Source organism: Cucurbita pepo, chromosome 1 (genome assembly GCF_057944985.1).
Source record: "Cucurbita pepo subsp. pepo isolate OVF chromosome 1, ASM5794498v1, whole genome shotgun sequence".
NCBI lineage: Eukaryota > Viridiplantae > Streptophyta > Magnoliopsida > Cucurbitales > Cucurbitaceae > Cucurbita > Cucurbita pepo.
Genome location: NC_141798.1, coordinates 15,929,826 through 15,946,681, shown reverse-complemented (window position 1 = coordinate 15,946,681; position 16,856 = coordinate 15,929,826). Strand labels below are relative to the sequence as shown.

The window sequence follows — 16,856 nt, the reverse complement described above, 5'->3', positions numbered from 1 at the left end:
TAAAACGAGGTTAATTTTATGTTACATATATTTGTATATAATTACTGCATTTTGGTGAATAATCCAAAATATTTTCATGAACAACCAAATATTAATTATTCAAAAAAAAATTGCAAATGTGTTCATATATTTTATTTAATTAATAAAATATTACTCTCTAATTTCATAATAAAAGTTAGAATATAGTTTTTATTACATTAACTAAATAATTAATACATAAGTTATCTATTATTTATTACCAATTTCATATTTACTAGCAAAATACGCCTTTAATTAACTCAAGTTCTACAATTAAAATTAAAATATAAATCCGACATTGACATTGGTTCAACAAGTTTAAACTTATAAACTTTTGTACGGCTAATTAGAAATTAGAAGTTAACATAGGTCTAATAATTGAGAAACTTTACCAAAATCGAGGTTTTTATAGGATGAAATTTAAAATACCTGTAGACGCAATTATTAGGGGTGCGCTCTACCACTGAACTAATAGTTCGTCGTGCGGGCCTTCCACTGGGGCGAACTTAAACTTGTGCTCGAGAGATAACTGTCTATATACTAATAAGGGATGTATGGATTCTCGAGAAGAGAGGAGCCGAGGTGGTCCCCTCGGACCGCTTGAATCCCACGAGTGAATAGAAAGTTGGATCTACATTAGATCTCACGTGAATCAATCCATTTATACTCACGAGGAGAAGTTTGGTAGAAATTACTATTTTAGTACTATGTGTTATAAATTATGTTTTAAAATCTCAATATATTATTTGTAAAATTCAAAATTAAACAAAAAATTGTTTATGATGAGTGAGCACGATGGCCGAGAAACATTTTATGTGCAATCACAAATTGTTACTCAACTAATTTACTTAATTCCTAAGAAATATTTTAAAATTTTCAATAGCTCACAATAACGTGATATAAATATAATTAAAATTCTATAAAACATTTTTATAGGGGATAGATTAAATTTTTTTTATATAGATTATAGATCATTGTACCGAAAACTTACTTATTTCGTTTGAGTTTATCTTAATCATGACAATTTTACTTCTTGTTCATATAGTTCAACTCATTTGAGTTTGTATTCGTCACATAGACTTATTTATGGTTGAGATAATTAGCTCATCTAAACTCATCTTAATCATGAGTGATCCTATTGATTTAGATACCTCAGCTCATCTAAGTTTGGCTTAATCATGAAGTTCAGATAATCCAAATATGCAATGTTGTATGCAAGTAAGACATGTTCTAACTTTTGTATGTATACGGATCCTATCAATCTAGACAATTTGTTATTAGAGATGAATTGATCTTCCTGGTAGTCTCGATATAATACAATAATCATAATTGTGAAGGAGCAACTCTCGTGCTAGCCAACTACTTGGTCCCTTGTCAATTTAGACAAGTTTACGGGGGCGAGGATGGTTAGAGATCCTCTATCCGTTCACATGCATAATAACCTAATAAAATCGCAATGCATATCATATGGATTAAAGGGGGTGAGCCGTATCTATCAATTATTCGAAAAAAGGATAAATTTTGGTCCTTTATTAAAACCAATGGCTTGAGAACAAATGTTGATGCATAAAAGATCAATATTTGAGAATCAAAACGAAGAGGGCGAGAAGTAGAGTGATCCCATGGCAGCAGCTAATGTGGGCTATTCTGGGTGAAGCCGAGGAAGTTCTGGGCGGTCTTGCAAGTCGACGTCTTTTGGAAGTATCGATCATAATCGCAAATCGGCAGCCATCCCGGGTGTTGCCTTGATTAGGCGGAGAGGGATCGACGGTGGTAACCGTTGCTAGGTTCGAAAATTTGCATGCGGAAGAACTCTGGTTCATTGTTTGAAAATAGGCATTGAAAGCATATGAAACGTTGCTTTTTGCATCAAGTTGGCTGCAGGAGGAGCCGTAGGTAAGGCTTGTGCAATCAGCATGGTCGCAAGCATATGCAACGCTATTTGGAAGATTGGGATCCGACAGACTAGCTTGCGGTGACATCACGCACCACTGCTTTGGCAAGTATCGAACTCCTTTGGCTGGAACCAAGGACCTCCCCTTCCCCATGTTCAAAGAGTACTTGATTGTTCCATCGTTATTGAAAACTCCCCAATGTCGCTCGAAACTCCCCGGTTGAATGCTCTTTGCGTCCTCGTCGATGATCGCAAAGATGTATGTGTCTACCGGCACGGGCCTCTTTGGTGTGCCTTGCCGACGATTGATGCGTTCGACTAGGCCTACAAGCATTTTAGTTGTTATATCAACCTTTCGTCTAATATTCTAAAGAATTTATACTCGGAACTAGTAATTTAACCTACCTTGATTGAATCTTTGAGCATTAGCTTTATTGGCGCTAGGATCTCCATCGGTCGGCCACCCGACCTCGCCAATAATGATAGGCATGTTGGAAAAGCCATTCTTCTCGAGAGCGGAGACGAGAGTGTCAAAATTTGCATCGAGGACATTGGTGTAAGAGATTGAGCCATCGATAACGGGCGCGGCATTGCCGTTGAAGAAGGCATACTCTTTGGGGAAATGTGGATCAGCGTTGAGGCTAAGGAAGGGGTAGATGTTGATGGTGAGAGGAGCGGCGTTGTTGCTGAGGAACTTGATGATATTAACCATAAGATCACGGATGTCCGGCCGGAAGTTGCCGCCGGAAGGGAGCCCATTCTCGGTCTCATAAACGTCGGCGTTTAATGGGACTGTGACTTTCACTTGTCGACCCAAACCGGCTTTTATTAGGGCGGCTTGTACGTTTTGCATAGCTGGGAACGTGGTTTGAAGAAATGAACCGTTGTAGGCGTTTAGGAAAGGTTCATTACCCACTGCCACATACCTACGCAATCGAACCCATATGCAAATTTAGTTCCTGACACCCTAATATTTGTTGGATGAAAGTCCCACGTGAACTAATTTAAGGAATGATCATGCGCTTATAATCAAATAATACTATTTCCATTGGCATGAGGCCTTTTGAGGAAGCCCAACTCAAAGTCATGATGCTTAAAGTGGACAATATGATACAATTGTAGAGATCCGTGATTCCTAATACAGTATCGTAGTCATGCCCTAAAATTTAGCCATGAGGCCTTTTGAGAAAGCCGCCCTGAGAGCTTATGCTCATAGTGGACAATGTGATACCATTGTAGAGATCCGTGATTTCTAACATGGTATCAGAGTCATTATATAGAATACTATCTCCATGTTGAGGAAGCCCAACTCAAAGCCAAGAGAGCTTATGTTCAAAGTGGACAATATGATACCATTGTGGAGATCGATGATTTCTAACATGACATTAGAATCCTCAAATGTCGAACAAAGTGTTGTGAGCCTCGAAGGCATAGTCAAAAAGTGACTAAAGTATTGAACAAAGGGTGCACTTTGTTCAAAGACTCCAAAAGAAAAAAAAAAAAAAAAAGAGTCGAGCCTCGATTAAGGGGACATACTTTGTTCGAGGAGAGGTGTTGGATGAAAGTTGCACATCGGCTAATTTAGAGAATGATTAAGGGTTTATATTCAAGGAATATTATCTTCTTTATCACGGGGCATTCTAACAATATCAACATTAACCGAAATAATATCACAAGGTACTAATTAAAGCCATTACCTGATATCTGTACCAAAATTTGAAACGAAGTAAGACACGTTTTTGGCGACCCATTCCTCAGCAACTCGGACAGTACTTGAAAGCGGTGCCAAAAATTCATTAGGGATTCCAAGCATAACTTGAAGACCAGAATTTCCCAAAGCTTGAAGGGCTCCAGGATCAGCTTCAAATAGCTTCACTTTATTGAACCCATTATCCTTAATCAACTTGACAACAATATCTGGTGGGAGTGGATGGCTGGAGCGGGTTCCCCAATTACACGCAAACCCTAAAGCACCCTTTACAAGACCTTCATGGCCCAAACAAGAAACAATTAGCAAAAACAATAGGCATGGGTGTCCCATTTTGTGTGTTGAGTTTGCATCTTTGGAGATGGCATTTTAAATGTAATGACCAAAATTCTAAAAGTTAAGAGAAGACGAGGCCTTTTGGGCAAGGAAAGGCAAGGAATTGCATGGAGATTCGAAAAGGAATTGGGTTCCTTGAAAACATTTACACGTATTGCCAACCCATGATTCTTCTTCCAATAAATGTTTGTTTTGATTGAATGTTTGGAGGCATTTTATACGACGGGGGACAGAAAATAATAATGGTTTTCAAGAAAGGAATCTCCTCTCTACCCAGCTCATATATATTTCTCTCCTCCATCCAAAAATCTCTATGTTCTTGGGTTCTATGGGTTGAGCTTACAAAAATTTTAAAAATCTATATCATATTGAACTTGTATTTTATATCCAATAATTATTAATAATACTCGTAATTCCACTTTCAAATTTTTTAATAATACCTTTAAATTCTAAAAAATGTTAAAATTAGCTCTTTTTAGACTAAAATGGAGTTGTTTCCTCCAATTATTAACTATTTTCAACTCAATTAATAAAATTTATTTAATGAATTTTTAATAGTTTTGTAGTAGTAAAAAGTGTTAGATGAACACGACTCTCGTATGATATTGTCTACTTTGAACATAAGATCTCATGACTTTGCTTTGGGTGGTGTCAAAGCAAGGGGTAGAGCCCGCGTCGACCTTTTATCTAATAAATACATCTCTTCCGAAAGTCGGGGTTTGTTGCACGTATTAACTCTAGAATTACTATGGTTATTCGAGTAGCAAATTACTATGGTTATCCGAGTAGTAAATACCATCGGCTAATTTAGGGAATGATCATGAGTTTATAATCAAGGAATAGTATCTTCATTGATATTGATATAAGGTCTTTTAGGAAAGCCAAAAGCAAAGTCATGAAAGCTTATACTCAAAGTGGATAATATCATACGATTGTGGAGAGTCGTGTTCATCTAATACTTTTTACTACTACAAAAATATTAAAAATTCATTAAATAAAATTTATTAATTGAGATGAAAATAGTAAATGAATTAAAAAGTGTTGCGAAACAACTAATGTAATAAAACAATACTGGATAGTTTAAAAAAAAAATATTTTCTGTTTCGAAAACTCCCCGCCCAAATCAACTGCGCGATTGACCAAATTACCCCTATGTATTTTTCATATTCCCCTGTATTAACTTTTAATCTTCAATCTTTTTGTTTTAAAAAATTATATAGAAAATGATTTATTATTATTTTTTCAAATTATAAATTTAAGTTTTTGAGTAATAGATGTAAGACATATTTAATAATTTTAAAATTAAGGAATAAACCAAATTAATTTTGTACTAAACAATTTATTAAAAGGAATTTAATTAACTACTATTAAAATTTTAACTAAATAAATTTTAAGTTCAACATTAAAATGGGATGATGTATCATAAGTAATTAAATCATAAAAATAAATAATAGTTAGGGTCGTTGTTAACATTTAGTGATAAAAGGGTGTTCAAATAAAAAAAAAAACCTGATAATCTCAAAAATCAATCCATTTCACTATAAGCTTATTTGGATTGAGTTATAAATTTATTTGTGTTAGGTTGAGTTCAAATAAATAAAAATTTTAGGCGGGACTAGGTAATGTTAGTATTAATAGTAGTAATGCATAGGTCTCGTAAACAGATTTCAAGTTACATCTTATGAAAATTGCATTGGACGACTATTGGTGTGACATTGTTCGAAACTTTATATTGAAAAAATGAAGGCCCTTATGTGTTGAGATGAGGTAGGCAAACTTGAATTGTTAGGACTAGAGTTAGTCTAACCCACCAATTAGGCCATGTAAAAGATCAAAATAAGATGCACACAACACAAAGTAGATAGAAGATTTACGTGGACATGAGAAGTAGAAACTTGGAGTTTGAGATACGCAGCAAGGTATTTTTGAGGGTGTCCCCAGTAAAAGGTGTCCTCATGTTAGGACGTATCCATGCATTGCAAATACTTGATAGTCTCAATGAACGTTATAGATTACTCACCTCTTCAGATAGATGAGGACCCGAGTTATTCCAAGCTTAAGATACTTTCGGGGATGAAAGTTCCTTTTAGATATGTATGATGTAACAATCATAAATTGAAAAAAGAAAAAATAGTTTTTCCGGCCTCGATTAGGTTGAGAAAGTTAGGAGTTGGACTCCAATATAAAAGGAATATCCCTTGGTTTATAGAGTCACAACAATTGATTCGTTTGGTTGTTTGAAGCCGGTCGAAAAATACATTTTCTAACAGCTCCAACTCGATTTCTTGGCTGATCCTACTTTGGTTTGATATGCTCGAACTCTTTACTACTATTTTCAACTCTTCGAAAGCCGTTTTTTATACTTTCAAAGGCACTTAAGATTAGTGTAGCTACTGTTTAGCCAATTTAAATTATTTTATGCAAACTAGGTGAGCCAATTCCAAGAGTTGAAATTTCAAGTTATGACTTTGGGACTCCTTAGGTAGATTTAAATTTTAAGGAGTAGCTTTAAGCTATCGTTAAGGAAGTGTCTTTACTGTTGTCTTGGTTGGCCTTGTTTGTTGTATAAAAGACGCGTCCCTGTAAACCCTGCATGTGTCATATTTTAAATTTTTTTGACATGAGCTAAGTTATATTTATGTTATGATATATGTTAGATCATGGTACAAGTTATGTTTCATTATAAGTTATACTACGATATGGTTATGCTATGCCATGAAGCTATGTTGTATTAGCGACGATGTATGCTATAATTTGAATTATGCTATGGTTTAAAACGATATTGTGATGATATTATGATGTAAATATCATGTGATGCATGAACCTCCATATATTATGTCATGTGTCTCGGTCATACTTTTTCAACCGTACGACATCTTGATCTTAACAAACTGACGACTAGCCTTGACAGGAACCCAAGCCTCATATTCACTTTCCGCCCAACTTTGTTGCTTCGTGGGACCTTAAGCAAGGTTTGTCTTTGACAATCAAACATTACTTATGCGGAATCCAAGCTTGTTCGGCCACACACGCCGCCCGCGCGTGCATGCTCAATAATCTGCGAGACAACCGACTTGTCTCCACACTTGGTCAAGTCATTCGACTCGACCTTGCTTCTACTTGGAGCCAAGGTCTCTCATGTACAACGTCGCACTCATCATCTCATCTTGGTTCCTAATTAACATGGCTCATATGTCTTGATGCCATCTCAAGTCTGAGGGTGTCGTCGACCATCGCATCTCATTCGGTTATGCCATCGAGAACGAGCCTACGTGTCATTCATAGTATCAAGACAACCCGAACATCCATCCATTCTTGACACACTTGCAAGTTCTTCAATCAACTCTCGAGTTCTCTGTCTTGTCCATCTAGACACATGGTTCTTATTCCAACTGTCACAATCGTACTTTTTCAAGGCGAGTTGTCTGTGGCCACATGTCGAATATCCTAGTCATGCTTGTCCAGGACGTCTTGTCTATGGCCCTATGCTTGTTCCAAATTCCTTTTAATTACTTTCATGTTAGATAGGTCTTTACTCTCTTATTTTGTCAATATGGGGTGTATGACCGGTCACCAAAATCATGTTTACACCCTAAAATGTCCCATAATATACTATAAAGGATATGACTAATTAATTATTTATACACACAAATTAATATACTTATTTATACACACACAAGTTAATATGCTTATTTATACACAAACAAATGGTTAAATTGCAAAAAATTGTTCTCTTACAATTTAGTCAAAATTTTGTCGTTAATAAATCCTCATAAATAGGTTAGATTCGAACTTTCTGGAAATATTACTAAATGGTACGATTTAACTTAGAACAATCTATTCAAAATAAGCAAAAGTCATTGTTTTCTGCGACCGGTATTGCTGTTTACTCTCTATTTCTCGGTCTGCTTTCTTCCATTTTCCACCCTCTCTGATTTGATCTTCCCACCTAAACGCCGCTGATCCAAGCATTCTTCGATCTCAGATCCCAATCGGTCGTCCTCCGACGAAACACCACATTGCATTCTTATTCTCCCTCAGAAGGATCTTAGATCTTCGCCGCATTTCCATCTTCCATGGCTACGATGGAGAGCTTGATCGGTTTAGTCAACCGAATCCAGCGAGCCTGCACTGTCTTGGGAGATCATGGCGGCGAGGGAATGTCCCTCTGGGAAGCTCTTCCATCTGTCGCCGTCGTTGGAGGACAGGTTTGGAATCTCGTAACTTATTTTCTTTTCGATGTGCAATATAGGCTTTGCGTTCGTAGCCATTTTCTGTATCTGATCGGTTTCTGTTCCTGTGGAAATTAGAGTTCCGGTAAATCTTCAGTGCTCGAAAGCGTCGTCGGTAGGGACTTTCTTCCTCGTGGATCCGGTAAATCTCGTACATCTGTTCTCTTTATTTTGTTTTGTGTATAAATGATTTGCAATACCTGTTTCATCTTCTCTCCCTTTTTGAGAATCTGCGTGACTTGAGAGGGATGGATAGATGTGTGATGATGTTGGACTTCATTTTACTCATGGTGTACTCTATAGTCGAGGATCTTCAGTTTAGCTCAGATACGAGGAAGTTCAATTTTATTTTCTTGTATTTCATGATTTATTGAGTTGAACTTGTAGGCTCCAGTCATTAAAGTAATTTAGCGATAATTTCTCAGTGAATAAACAAAAGTATGTTGGGGTTCTTTTCAGTCTATCGCTTTAAAACTGAAAATTGTATTGTATCCGTGTCAGCTCCAGAATTGTGCTTGGTTACTGGTTACTGACGAAGAATTGTTCTATTCACCTCTAGTTTATCTTCCATGTTGATAGGCATCGTAACACGAAGACCATTAGTGTTGCAACTTCATAAGACAGAAGAAGGACGATCTGAATATGCAGAGTTTCTCCATGCCCCAAAGAAGAAGTTTGCTGATTTTGGTATATTGTATTTCGTTTTCTTCTTCTGACAAGTATTTTCTTTATACATTGGTTAATGTACTTATGAAGGCTTTAACTTTTAATGTTTTTCATTCACCGACCCCTTTCTTCAAATATTCAAGCATTCCATTCTGGAGATAAGGTTTGGTATTGTTGCGTATTTTGTGATTTGATTCACGTCCATTATGGAACTAAATTTCCGTTTGATGTTGTAAAAGATTATCCTGGAAGTAAGATCTATGTTTTATGGGCATCTTTATGATTAAATATCAAAATCTTCGTTTAAATTGGATCCACTTGTTCTTATATCAAAAGCTTTGAATTCTCTTGCTCACTACAAGCTTGGAAAATTTAATCATGGAGTACAATTTGCAGAAGCTAATTGCATAACCATAGAAGAACAAGAAATCTGGCTAAAAGAAGATCCAGTATTACAATTCTTCAGTCTAAGTGTTTGTAAAAGAAATTTTGTAGCTTGCTTCCGTCTAGGATGATAAAGTATTGTCATATGATTGTGGTTATTCTTTAACACATTTTCTTTCTAATTAGTACCATATGACATTCTTTTCCTTCTTCCATAATATTTGAATATGTAATCAGTTTTACCAATTAAACGTGTCCATTTTTCTCATGTGCAGCTTCCGTGCGTAAAGAAATATCAGATGAGACTGATCGGATAACTGGGAAGTCTAAGCAAATCTCAAACGTTCCAATTCATTTGAGCATATACTCTCCAAATGGTAAAAAAGATGAAATATAATTCTTAAAACTATTGAATCAGCAGGTTGAATTATATTGTTCACCAGTGTTTTGTGCTTTAAGTAGATCCTAATACTTTGAAAGCATTTAGAAAATGTTTTACAGTTCAGGGGAAGAAATATTTTTTGTTCTTTAAAGAAGTGTTTCAGCCTCAAACGTACGTAGTAAAATTGAAGCATAAGTTTCTAGTGGTACAAACTGAAATCTGAGATTTGTCATATATACTCTAAGCTTTTGACAAATTCGAATGTTGACACCTAGCTATCTAAATTAACACATAACAGATGATCAATAACTTTGTAAACACCAAGGGTTGGTTGTATCTGTATGTGATTGGCTCTGTTCAACTGTGCCATTAAGCAATGACTCGGTTCATATTAAGTTCTTCAATTGCCTCCAATCATTTGGCGTTAAAAATTAATAGGAATATGTGCTGAAATTTGGAATTAAATCAATAGAACATTAGTTTAGTAACTTTAGATATTTCGAAGACTGTTCTGCTAGAATTGATTTTGTTACTTTGAATTGGTGACTCCTAAAGACTTCTGTAATTACCCTCCCCTTTTTATTGGTCCAAATACTTACAAGTTTCTTCAATTTCCATCCTTTGAATTGGAGGAATTCAGACCTGAAGGCCTTCTATTACCATTTTTTTCGTACTTGGAAAAATTCATGCGAAGCATCTGTAAATAATACAAAACCTTTTCTTCTCATTTCTACACTCTAACTGGGGTTTAAGTTTTGGGTTTGAGGTCATGGCCGTTTGAGGCTCGGAATGATAGATTATGAGAAGATTCTAGATTTGGCATTCAACCCTACATACCCTTGTATTACCTTTGTGTATCTTCATGGCATCTTGTTCTTACCTTATTGATACTTGATCTTTGGTAAAGTAGGAGTCGTTTCTTTTTCGTATTTTCTGGAGTCTTTGTATTTTCTAAAAGGAAATAATGATTTCAACTTTATCATATTATTATCAAACATCTATTAACCTCTTGTTTCATAAGAATTGTGGGTTCCTGTTTGTAGTCTTCTTTTAATTATTGGCGATGAGTTTCTCCTTGTGTGATTATAAAGTGGCATGTCTTTCTTGCAGTTGTAAACTTAACCCTCATAGATCTTCCTGGGTTGACAAAGGTTGCTGTAGGTAATTGTTTGAAATTATCATTATGGATTTTATTTTTCAAAAAGAAAAGATTTTGGTTTATTGTTGGACATTTATTAACTGATATGTTTTGGGTTCCTGCCTTTTACAGAAGGACAACCCGAGTCTATTGTCGAAGATATTGAAAACATGGTTCGCTCTTATGTTGAGAAAGTAAGGACCCTCCAGATCAAGAGGAAAACTTTAAATGCATTTCTCTAATGATGTATCATTTTTCTTTTGGCCTTGGAATTAGAAAATGTTTACATTGATGCTATTGACAAATTTTTGGTTTCCGAAAGTTGGGATTTTTTTTTTGTAAATGCCTCAAGTGATGATTCCCTCTTTTGGCCATATGCTTCTTTTTGTGGGTTTTTCCTTCCATGTAGTTCTTTCATATTCTAAATAAAAACTGGTTTTGTACATATATATTATCCAAAATTCTGCTAGACACTTATACTTGCAATTATCCCCTCTGGCTATCCTTGATTGTCTTCTAACTTCTCTTGTAGTTAAAATTATTTCTGCATTTATATTATTCTGTAGAATTTTAAAGATAAAGGAAATCATGGCTTTCGTTATTGTTATAAGCCAAATGGAGGCATTATCTTGGAAAGTTTTTTCATTCTCTTATTAATGCCGTTTTGGTGATTACTATTGGTTCGATGGCGTGCATTTTTCATAGATCGTAAAGAATATTTTTATCTGCTCACGTTAAGAATCTTCGATGAAGCAGTATGCTTGCATTCTTCTGTCTTCTTCTAGCAGTTGTAATTATTATTTTCTTGATTTTTGTAGCCGAACTGCATCATACTAGCGATTTCTCCTGCTAATCAAGATATTGCAACTTCAGATGCTATAAAGCTTGCAAGGGAAGTTGATCCCTCAGGTAGTAATGTTAATTGGGTGCAGTGTTATAGGTTATACGTAGAACTTTGATAAATTGGCTAAGATATCTACTTCTTGTCTCATTTCTTCTTTTAGGTGAAAGAACATTTGGAGTGCTTACAAAACTTGACCTGATGGACAGGGGAACAAATGCTCTGGATGTATGATTCTATTACCTGATATTGTGTATAAATCAACCGTGTAAATCAAATTTTATTAATAACGATATAACAAGAGTAACCATCTTCAGATAATTTGTGAAACTCAAATCTACTTTTGACATTACATATGACGACAGTGATTCAAATTGCAATAAGATAACAGCATTGATTATTTGTTGATTTTTCTTTCCAATGTATGATTGTTCTAAATTTTTGTCCTCCTAATGACTTGTGGATTTGTTACCATGCTTTACCAGGCAGTAAAAAAGTGTTAAAACCTAAAAGTTTTTCTTATGAATGTTGAAGGTTCTTGAAGGAAGAGCATATAGGTTGCAGCATCCATGGGTTGGGATTGTTAATCGTTCACAAGCTGATATCAATAAGAATGTTGACATGATCATTGCTCGTAAAAAGGAGCGTGAATATTTTGAAACGAGCCCTGAGTATGGACATCTAGCCCATAAGATGGGCTCAGAATATCTTGCCAAACTTTTGTCTCAGGTCTTTGTTCCCATTTTTATTTCCATCTTGTTATTTTAACCCTACTTATATTTTAGTTTTCACAATTAGGAATGTCCTTGAAGTTTGGTGCAGCTTCTTATGTTTTCATATGTTATGTTCTTCTTTTCAGCACTTGGAGAGGGTTATCAGGCAGCGGATACCAAGCATCATTGCCTTGATAAATAAGACGATTGACGAACTAAATGCTGAGTTGGACCGGATTGGTAGACCTATAGCAGTAGACTCAGGGGTAATGCACTAGCCACTGTGAATACCGTATTCCAAATTACCAATAAAATTATCACTACCCTGCATTCATTTTCTCTTACGCAGGCACAACTGTACACTATTTTAGAAATGTGTCGAGCATTTGACCGTGTATTCAAGGAACATCTGGATGGAGGGTAATGTTGTGAACTGTTTTTAGCATTTCCAAACTGTAGTGGAGCATCTTATGTCAAAGAAACTCCTTAATACTATAATGTTATGCAGATAAGTAGCTTTCTTTTTAGTCTGAACCAAAGTCGCAATACAGTGAATATTTCTTGAGGATAATAAAGAACTATGCTGGTGAAGTTCCACCCCTAGCATAAATTTATGCTAGAGAAAGTAGCAATTTGTGAAGTTCTCTTCAGGAATATTCCCTCTTGGTTTCCTAACATTTTCATCACATTGGAGGCTTCAATATTTGGTTTCCTGACATTTTCACCACATTAGAGGCATAGTTCAATGAAAAGTTTCTTTCCTGTTAAAAAAATGCACATTTTGTTTTGTTCTCTTGGACGCATTATTTAAAGGACCATAATTCTACTGTTTACGAGTTTGAAAAATACCTTCCTTTCATACACACCTACAGATGCTATTTTATAACTTCATTTTGAGAAAAATACTTTTTTAGTCCCTAAGTTTTGAGTATAGTTTCCATTTAGTCCTTAAGTTTCAAAATGTTTCATTATTGCACATGACTTTTGAGTTTAGTTTCAGTTTGGTCTCTTGATTTCAAATGGTTACATTTTTACTCTTGAGTTAGGTTTTTTATTTGCTGTCTCTTTGTCGGCTTTTGAGCTGACAATGAGAAGTCATGTTTGTCGTGGGAAATAAAAAGGAAAAATGATAAGACTACTTTGTGACCAACACGAGAAAGCTTTGAAGTTATTGAAATATAATCCATGCTGGATCGACAGTGATTTCTTTCTCCAATAGGCAGCTTAACTTCCTTTTTCCAATTGCTAATGATATTTACATGGTTTATCATGAATGTATGCTGCAGGCGGCCTGGTGGAGATAGAATATATGGAGTCTTCGACCATCAGCTACCTGCTGCCCTGAAGAAACTACCATTTGATCGTCATCTTTCTTTAAAAAATGTCCAAAAAGTTGTGAGTGAAGCTGATGGCTACCAGCCTCATTTAATTGCTCCAGAACAAGGATACAGAAGGCTTATTGATAGTTCAATCAGCTATTTCAAGGGTCCGGCTGAAGCTTCCGTTGATGCTGTAATATTCTTATTCAATCCCTATCCAATAATGACCGTTTATGATATTATCATGCTTATGTTATTAAATTCAACCTAAATTTTTAGAATATGTTGTTTCTTTTAATATGAAAAAGAGCATCGATGTCATTTCATGAATAGTTCAAGTATAGATTCCTTTTGGGCTTCAATTGTGGCATGCGGTTAGTGTATTTTCTTTCAATATATGGAGTGAATAATAGTCGGTAAAGTAAACTTAAAAATGGTAATGATTTCTGGAAGAGATTAAGGAGTAAACTTGATCTAAATCTAGAAACAAATTAGGATTTTGTTTGGTTGGTTGGTTGGAATTGTATTGTCGTATGCCGTATTAGCTTGGCAGCTCAATATCTAAAACTCCACCAAGAATGTCTGGCTAGATATAAAAGAAAAAAAAAGTTATATGTAGCGGATATTTTTTTCAGATTCTCTTCTAATCTAAAGAAGGTTGATGTTGGAAACCATGCATTCTGTAGATAGACTACGAAGATGCTTTCTAGTGGAGTGCACTATGTATTCCCGTTATTAAATCAATTTGTAGTGTTTGCTCCTTCTGTAAAAAGAATCTTTTTCCAGTTGTCCTAGTTTGTTTCATGATCAAAGCAGCTAATTGTCTTCTACTTGTATGCAGGTGCATTTTGTATTGAAGGAACTTGTTCGGAAATCTATCGCTGAAACAGAGGTATACAACTTTAATCAAACACATATTCTTGAATAGGGTTTAGGGATACCTTATAATAAAACATGTGATCTCGAATAGGGTTTAGACAAATTCTTTTTGGGAGAGTTGTCCTTTGTGAACAAATGAATTTCTAGGAGCTAATTTGGCTTCACCATATGATAAATAACAGAAGTTCCTTGTTATATTAGAATAAGGAGCTTGCTTAAGTTGCTCTACAGGATAAAGATATAAATTTTGTTTATATGAGTTGTAAACTTAGTTCTTCCTTTCTTCTGACACCGAAAATGAACATGGAAATTCCGACTGATTATGAAAAGTGCTTTGGAAAGAGGATCCTATTTCTCTAACTGGCACAAATAATGGATGAGTAGTTACAAAAATGTTTAGTCACAACACTTGAAGAGGATGATACAAAACTTATGAATTCCAAAAGAACAAGGCTCCTCTATAGATTGCTAAAAACAATTTTCCCGAAGTGAGAACATGGAAGATAATAATCACCCGTAGACTTTTTGCCAATTTCTAGAAACTGTAGCCACTTAAGATTTTGAATAAAATATTTGAACTCCTTGTAGCTAACTTATTACTGATAGTTTAAGATGGCATGAAACTTCATAAAAACCAAAATTAAAGGACAAAAAAACTGAGTTTTACCAATCATTGATAAGAGTTCACTTTTATCTATCCACTTAAATGATAGCAAATAAATATGGAAGTACAATTAATATTTAAGGACTACTAAAGATGCAACATCAAACAGTAGGCAAGAAATTTAATTTATTTGTGTAAAGCTAAATACTTTTGTCACGATATATCTATTTCTACACGGTAATGTCCCATCTTCGTAGGTGGGAGAATTTTTGGAATTTCACATTTAGTAATACAATACGTGGGAGAAATGTATTCTAATTTACGGGCTTACTTTTGCTTCACACTAATTTCAGGAATTGAAAAGATTTCCGACACTTCAATCTGACATTGCAGCAGCTGCAACAGAGGCATTGGAGAGATTCCGTGATGAAAGTCGAAAAACAGTTCTACGGTTGGTTGATATGGAGTCTAGCTATCTTACAGTAGAATTTTTCCGGAAGCTGCATACGGAATCAGACAAAGTTCCTAATCCCAATGCAGCAGCCCAAAACGCAGACCGTTACACTGATAATCATTTTAGAAGGATCGGTATGATTTTTGCTTGCTGCTGATATGTGCATAGACATTATTTGGCACTCAATATTGTGTTATATAGATTCACACGCTCATGCACATATGGATGGAAGTATACATATTCACTAAGCATAACACTAAAGCCTGTTGTCAATAAAGTAAACTAAAGCACCAAACCACCATAATCACTGAGTTTGTCGATTGTTTTAGGCTCAAATGTGAGTTCATACATCGGGATGGTTTGTGAGACTCTGAAAAATTCAATTCCAAAGGCTGTCGTGTACTGTCAAGTTCGAGAGGCCAAGAGATCTCTACTGAACCACTTTTATGTTCAAGTTGGAAAAAGGGAGGTAAGCTTTCTGAAAGGATGCAAGTTATTTTTTGCTGTTTTGCATACTAATTTTCCCTGAGAAGAAGGCAACCTTTTGTTGGTCCATAGTTGATACATACTTTGAAAACATAAGGTTTTCTCGTAAATAAACTGAAAGAAAATAATTTTGTTGTTGCATTGAAGAGTTTAGTTTAATGTATCCTGCCATTGCAATAATACCATTGCAGAAGGAACGACTTGGTGCCATGTTGGACGAAGATCCAGCACTGATGGAGAGAAGAACGACCATTGCTAAAAGGCTTGAGCTTTACAAGTCAGCTCGAGACGAAATCGACTCTGTTGCGTGGAAATGAGGGTCTCATCTTTTCAAGATTTGAGTAGCTTGATTTTTGTTTATCACACGTAATTTTTTGCCAGGATGGATCTCAATCTCATTGTGGAAAAAGTAATTGCAGATTCTGTTTTGCAAATGCCTTTCCGCCTTGGCAACAAATAGGTAAGAAAGGGAAGTGATGGAAGTATGAATTAACTGCTAGCTTGCGATCGACAACGCACAATTGTCATTGATCTTTGCCATATTCATTTTTTTTTTTTTTGAAAGGCTTCTCCATTCATTTCATATATATGGGCATTGTGTACAATAAACAGTTACGATATATTTGATATTTTTTTGCATCGAAGTTATGAGTTATATGGCCTGCCCTACTCGTAGTTTCAATAAGCACTCTTTCCAAACCATGGGAACTGAGGTATTCCACTAAGACTTTATAGACTTTAATCCAGTAGGTCGAGGGTTTGAAGGTTCTCTACCCCTCGAATGTTCCAACAAAGTATTTTT

At 35.4% G+C, this 16,856-nt stretch overlaps 2 protein-coding genes across 2 annotated transcripts; one reads left to right on the top strand and one right to left on the bottom strand.

The window, feature by feature from the left end:
* Nucleotides 1-1,517: 1,517 nt before the first annotated feature.
* On the bottom strand, nucleotides 1,518-3,978 carry LOC111800917 (O-Glycosyl hydrolases family 17 protein). Its single transcript, XM_087124982.1, has 3 exons — nucleotides 3,610-3,978; nucleotides 2,318-2,838; nucleotides 1,518-2,236 (listed from the first exon to the last, which is right to left on the bottom strand). The coding sequence occupies exons 1-3, from the start codon at nucleotides 3,951-3,953 to the stop codon at nucleotides 1,593-1,595; spliced, it is 1,509 nt and encodes a 502-aa protein (XP_086981108.1). The 5' UTR covers nucleotides 3,954-3,978; the 3' UTR covers nucleotides 1,518-1,592.
* A 3,825-nt stretch (nucleotides 3,979-7,803) lies between these two features.
* Nucleotides 7,804-16,698, top strand: LOC111807205 (phragmoplastin DRP1C). The gene is made up of 16 exons (XM_023692820.2): nucleotides 7,804-8,164; nucleotides 8,267-8,330; nucleotides 8,768-8,875; nucleotides 9,514-9,615; nucleotides 10,731-10,781; nucleotides 10,891-10,952; nucleotides 11,577-11,667; nucleotides 11,763-11,827; nucleotides 12,134-12,328; nucleotides 12,459-12,578; nucleotides 12,662-12,732; nucleotides 13,599-13,824; nucleotides 14,473-14,523; nucleotides 15,468-15,702; nucleotides 15,898-16,037; nucleotides 16,246-16,698. The coding sequence occupies exons 1-16, from the start codon at nucleotides 8,033-8,035 to the stop codon at nucleotides 16,369-16,371; spliced, it is 1,839 nt and encodes a 612-aa protein (XP_023548588.1). The 5' UTR covers nucleotides 7,804-8,032; the 3' UTR covers nucleotides 16,372-16,698.
* The last annotated feature ends 158 nt before the right edge of the window (nucleotides 16,699-16,856 follow it).